The following is a 6,435-nucleotide window of genomic DNA, read 5'->3' as shown; positions in this document are numbered from 1 at the left end:
AGAACAGGAAGACAGCATTAAAGGGTTTGTTCAGGAATAAGTAACTTCTTACATGTGTCCGCAGCCTCTACTATGGAAAGATTCATACGTACCTGCTACACTTAGCTCCGGTTATGTGTGCCAGCTCCTGTGTGTCCATCTTCCAGTAAATGTTGTTTGCTTCCTCGCCGGCACAGGCATGGTCACCTGCTTTACTGCAGCCAATGACTGGGTTTAGTGGGGATGTGTCTCTTGTGGACATCTTACCCCTGAATCCAGTCATTGGCTGCAGCAGAGCAGATGATTATGTCCATTCCGAGGAGGTAAATAAGCCACGGACCGAGAGAACTTTAGCTTACCGGCTTCACAGCCCTGGGGCGGCCAGAAAGGGCAACAGGTGCACACACAATGTAATGTTATATACACAATGTAATGTTAGGGATGGAATATAAAGGCTGCTCTCCCTGCATTGTAAACTGGTTGGAATAATTGAAGCAATCAGATTGGATTTATACAGGAGACCTGCAGATATTTGGGTCAGATAAGTCCTGCTGTCCGGTCATTTTTGGTCATCATTCTAATTACTGATCTTTTCAGGTCATATAAAACCTTCAACACGGCTTCTCCAACCGTCTGATGACTTCTACAATATTTCTTTCACAGCTTGTGAATCCGGGTGAAGATCTGAACAATATTAATCCTACAGAGACAGATGTGAGGGGTGATGAGCAGAGTACAGAGGACATTCCTACAGATAACCGCCCAGGTGAGTAGTGACCACTAAGTAAAGCAGAGAGGTCTCTAAGATTCTGCTTATACAAATAAAATAAAAATAGATATATTGTGCAATGTGGGAATAATGATATTATTATTGATGAGTATATATGAAAGTATAAAGGAACAAAAATAATATCACATACGGAGAGACTTGTACACAATAACAATTACTAATAATTACTACTAATAATAAAGTTACTCCCAAGACCATTTGGTAACTAAACCACAAATTCCTATCCCTCTACAGTACAGTGTAGATACTATACAGAGGTCTTCTCATGTCTCTCCAGTCCCGGTCTTTGCTCTGGCCCCTCCAGGTTTCCTCTTCTGTAGCACTTTTCTTTTCTCTTCTCCTTCTCTCTTCTGCCTCTTCGCTTCTTCCTTCCTAACAGCCAGTCCTAGCATTGTCTAGAATACGGCTTGGACACATCTTTTTGGTGGTTCCTTATGGTTTTCTAGCAATTTCCAGTGAACTCTTGAAGACTGATAGAAGCAGCTGGAATGTTGGGATTTTCCAGCATTTTCCTGCCTCCCCCTAGCCATGTACCACCTACTGGACAATTGTCAGCCATTCTTTAGATAATTGACAACTACAGTACCTTTGATGCTAATGGTCCGTTGTCCAGATAGACAGTACTCACTCACTGGCTTTGAGAGGACAAGTATAGGCACTAATTACCAGGAAGTTGCTGAGGACAGGATACCAATACAATATATGGCTTACATTATTTTCCTAAAAATTCTTAAAAATCTGTATTAATCTGTGTTTCTTACATGTGCATAAATAAATTCACCTACATGCCTTGACATGCTATCAATGGGGTTATTAACCCCTTAGTGACCACCCATACACCTTTTTACAGTGGTCACTAAGGGGCCTTAGGCTAAGCCGCCGTTTTTTTACGGCTGCCCAGTCTAAGCGCTGCACGGGTCCCCCGTTCAGAGGGAAGTCGGATCCCCGCTCTCACAAGAGAGCCACGGCCCTGCTCTAACAGCCCGGACTGGCAGTAGTGCCAATCCAGGCTGTTTAACACTTTACATGCCGTGGGCCTGCCGCATGTAAAGTGCTGACAGAGGGAGCGGACTCCCTCTGTCTCCCATCGGCACCCCGTAAATGCTGATGTGTGTGAAGGCTGGCTGGGGTCTTGTGTAGGCCCCAGACTATACTTGAGTAATTTCCAGCAGGCTGCTCCTCTCTGGCGCAGCTTGCTGGTCAATGTCATAATAGCAATGACATTAAAATACAATTTACTATAGGGATAATGCATTGCATTTTAAAATCTATCAAAAAGCTGTCTGTTATAGTCCCCTTGTGGGACTATTAAATTGATAAAGAAAAGTAAAAAAAAATCCCATTAAAAAATTACGCTTTTTTTTTCATTGAAAATACGCTTTTCAGTAAAAAAAAATGCAAAAAAATAAATTAAAATCTCCTCCATATGTTTGGTATTTCCATGTCCATAATGACGCATATTTCATAAATATTACATAAATTATCCCTTTCGGTGAACGCCATAAAAATAAAAATAAATTGCTAATTATTCTTAGTTGCCACGGAAAAACCGTAATAACAAGCGATCAAAAAACGCCATTTGCTCCAAAATAATACCAATAAAAAAATACAAGTCGTCCCGCAAAAATCAAGCCCACACACAACTCCATAGAATGAAAAATTTAAAAATTATAGCTCTTGGACCGCAACAAATAAAAAAGGAAGAAAAAACGCTTGGTCACTAAGGCCCAAAACAGGCTGGTCACTAAGGGGTTAATGATTGTCAGAGGAATGTTCTGCCATGCTGAATGCATTTGGACAAGCAAGCCATCAAGATCTGCTGTTTATATCTAAAGGTGCATTTACACCAACAGATTATCTGACAGATTTTATGAGCAATCATTGATCAGATGGCCGTTGGTACCTTCCATTGCCCTTTTGTATCAGTATAAACGGTGTCCGTGTGCAGTATAATAAATCTTCTACATTAAATACCAAGTAATACTGGACCACATATTATTTAACATTCCCTAATTGACTCTTCTTATTGATTCATCAGAATTACACCTGAAATAAATTTCAAGAAATAGTTCATCTGTAGTGATAGAATTCTTCATTATCATTGGATGGTGTTTATATCTTTATCGCAGGCACTTAATATTAATCTACGAAAAAAAGGAAGATTTTATGGAGCGTGCCTTCCAGTTTGTTTACTTGAGAGTGACAGGACTGTGCTTCCTACTGTCCATTCTACTCTCCTCCCTCCGAGTCCAGCTGCTGTATCTGTCATCCATTATAGCCCAGGTCTCATTCCACGGCCTGCACTCTCCCCAGCAGCAGGTGTGATTCAGTGATGTCATTGTACCTGCTGGGATGAGAGGGAGAGCGCACAGACCTGAGATAATCCCCCGGCCTGTGCGCTCTCCTCAGCTCAGCAGGAGAGATAATGTCATCACATCACGTCTGCTGCTGGGAAGAGCATGATGTGCTCGGTATTACTTTTTAACTTTTTTCAAAGTACAGGAACCTCACTGATGTAAAGGGTACACTAAGGGACTGTACTACTGCAGGAGGTGCCCAAAGGGGGCATAGTTGTCGGGCCACTAAGGAGAAGCTTTATTTTAAGGGGCATAACTATTGTGTGGGGGCACTAAGGGGGCATAAGTACTGTTTGGAGACATCAAGGGGGCATTCTCCCGAGGACACTAAACGGGAATTCTACTGTGAAAGGGACTCTTAGGGTAGATAACTATGGTGTGGGAAACTAAGGGGACATTCAGCACCTCTTGTCCAGTGCTAGGAAATAAGGTTTTATTTATATGTATTTAAAATGACTGATTGGGTGGAGGTTGCAGGGAATTTGCTCAAGGTGGGGGCCAACCTGGCCTAGTTATGCCCCTCGGTCTACTATTAGATTGTGATCTTTTTGGCCACCACTGTTTTAGTCAGTTAATTCTTGTATTTTGTGCCATACCTTTATGTGGATTTTTTTATACTGAAATGTAATAAAATTTCAATGGAATATTTTGGTATATTATTCATCAATAATAAAATGTATTTTGTTCTTGGCAGATGACTGTACCAGGAACTTAGAGAAACATCTGGTATCTTCGGATTTTGAAGTAGATGATCGTGGTATCACACGAGATACATTTGAAGAGCATGCCAATATCAAAGATATATCTTCATCCAATCACAGCAACAATGCATCATTTGATTCTTTTAAACAGGTCCGATCTTCTGATTCATCACAGACTGTAACAAAGAATACAAGTCACAGCAGAGGTGCTAAACATCCAACAGCTTATATAACAGAGAAGACATTTTCATGTTCAGAATGTGGAAAATGTTATACTACTAATTCATCTCTTGTTAAACATCAGAGAATTCACAGAGGAGAGAAGCCATTTTCATGCTCAGAATGTAGTAAGCGTTTTACTCAGAAATCATATCTTGTTGTACATCAGAGAGTTCACACCGGGGAAAAGCCATTTTCATGTTCAGAATGTGGGAAATGTTTTAACCAGAAATCAGCTCTTGTTACACATCAAAAAAGTCACAGAGAAGAGAGGCCATTTTCATGTTCAGAATGTGGAAAATGTTTTAAGCATAAAATGGCTCTTGTTACACATAAAAAAACTCACAGAGAAGAGAGGCCATTTTCATGTTCCGAATGTGGGAAATGTTTTAAGAATAAATCGTCTCTTGTTGTACATCAGAGAACTCACACAGGAGAGAAGCCATTTTCATGCTCAGAATGTGGGAAATGTTTTAACAATAATTCATATCTTGTTGTACATCAGAGAACTCACACAGGAGAGAATCCATTTTCATGCTCAGAATGTGGGAAATGTTTTAAGAAGAAATGGTCTCTTGTTGTACATCAGAGAAATCACACAGGAGAGAAGCCATTTTTATGCTTAGAATGTGGGAAATGTTTTAAGGTGCCATCATCTCTTGTTTTCCATCAGAGAGCTCACACAGGAGAGAAGCCATTTTCATGCTCAGAATGTGGGAAATGTTTTAAGGAGCTATCAGCTCTTGTTTTCCATCAGAGAGATCACACAGGAGAGAAGCCATTTTTATGCTCAGAATGTGGGAAATGTTTTAAGTATAAACAAGCTCTTGTTACGCATCAGAGAATTCACACAGGAGAGAAGCCATATACATGTTCAGAATGCGGTGAATGTTTTAAGCAGCTATCAGCTCTTGTTTTCCATCAGAGAAATCACACCGGGGAGAAGCCATTTTCATGCTCAGAATGTGAAAAATGTTTTAAGCAGAAATCAAATCTTGTTACACATCAAAAAACTCACAGAGAAGAGAGGCCATTTTCATGTTCAGAATGTGGAAAATGTTTTAAGCATAAATTGGCTCTTGTTACACATCAAAAAACTCACAGAGAAGAGAGGCCATTTTCATGTTCCGAATGTGGGAAATGTTTTAAGAATAAATCGTCTCTTGTTTTCCATCAGAGAAATCACACCGGGGAGAAGCCATTTTCATGCTCAGAATGTGGAAAACGTTTTAATAAGAAATCAAATCTTGTTGCACATCAAAAAACTCACAGAGAGAAGCCATCTCCATGCTTAGCCCTTTAGTGACCTCCCTTATGTGTTTTTTTTTTTAATTCTTTTTATTGAAACATTTTACATTTTTAAAACAGGGACAGAAATTAAAAAAGGGGAGGGAAATATAACAAGATTTCTGGAATTATACATTGTTTGAAATAGTCCATCTATATCATGAAGCAACTGATAAAAATGGGTTTCCAGCAATCAGCATATTATAAAATATAATAATAGTATGATAAAGAAAAAGGGGAGGGAAAGGGAAGGTTAAGTTTGAAGAGCGTCCCAAAGTACCTTTTATAAAGAGGAGATAATGTACCAGGAGGTATACTGAAATGGTTTGACTATGTCTGAGATTTCAGAGAGGATGAAATGTGTGGTCAGAAAAGTCTTCCATTTTCTGAAGAATTTAGTAGCAGAGCTCTCTTTGTGTAACAGTCCTACAGGCTCACCTGAGTCAGAGGACAGCTGGCTGGAGGTAGGAGTGGAGCCAAGTGGCAAGGACCGCAGGCAGGTAGTAGATGCAGGAAGTCTGGCAGAGGCGTAGTCGGTAGGCAGGCGGTGGGTCAGGGCAGGCGGCGGGTCAGGGCAGGCGGCAGTAAGCGTGGTCAGACAATCCGGATGGCAACTGTGGTAGCAGTTCAGTAGGTAGGGACAAAGCAGAAGAGTAGTCGGTAGTCAATTCCTGGTCAGCAGTGGATTTCCAGTAGTAGCAAGAGCAACAGATGAGGAGAAGCTTGATCAAGGCTCAGGAGCTCAATAATCAGCAAGCTGGAGTACAAGGGGCTGGACTTATATAGGGAAGTACCAGGTGTGCAGAATCAAGGGTGATGAGCAAGGCTTGGCAAGATTGAGGTTAAATAATAGGCTTCAGGAAGGAATGTCCAGAGAGGACAGTAGCCTAGTAAGCAGGGCTACCGCCTGGGATGTGGCTGGTCACGGGTTCGAATCCCTACACTTTGTGCCTTTTTGCCTCGATCTGATCATACAGAACTGTATCTTCAGTTGTGAAATCACTGTTGATACGTCTGGCATTAAGCTGGAGAGCCAGTGGTGTAATACTACTCTTTTGGCAACCAGCAATATCGAGTGGAGGAAGAGAGGGACATTTTGAGG

The 6,435-nt window shown here is 41.0% G+C and overlaps 1 protein-coding gene across 1 annotated transcript; it reads left to right on the top strand.

Annotated features, from left to right (window-relative positions):
* Window positions 1-699: 699 nt before the first annotated feature.
* On the top strand, window positions 700-5,857 carry LOC122942514 (gastrula zinc finger protein XlCGF26.1-like; the record flags this gene model as incomplete). Its single annotated transcript, XM_044300180.1, has 2 exons — window positions 700-745; window positions 3,821-5,857. Coding segments are annotated over 2 exons (1,575 nt in total), but the record flags the coding sequence as incomplete, so codon positions are not given.
* Window positions 5,858-6,435: the final 578 nt, after the last annotated feature.

The sequence above is a fragment of the Bufo gargarizans genome, chromosome 6 (genome assembly GCF_014858855.1).
Source record: "Bufo gargarizans isolate SCDJY-AF-19 chromosome 6, ASM1485885v1, whole genome shotgun sequence".
In the NCBI taxonomy this organism is placed as follows: domain Eukaryota; kingdom Metazoa; phylum Chordata; class Amphibia; order Anura; family Bufonidae; genus Bufo; species Bufo gargarizans.
This window is presented reverse-complemented; position numbering and strand designations above follow the sequence as displayed.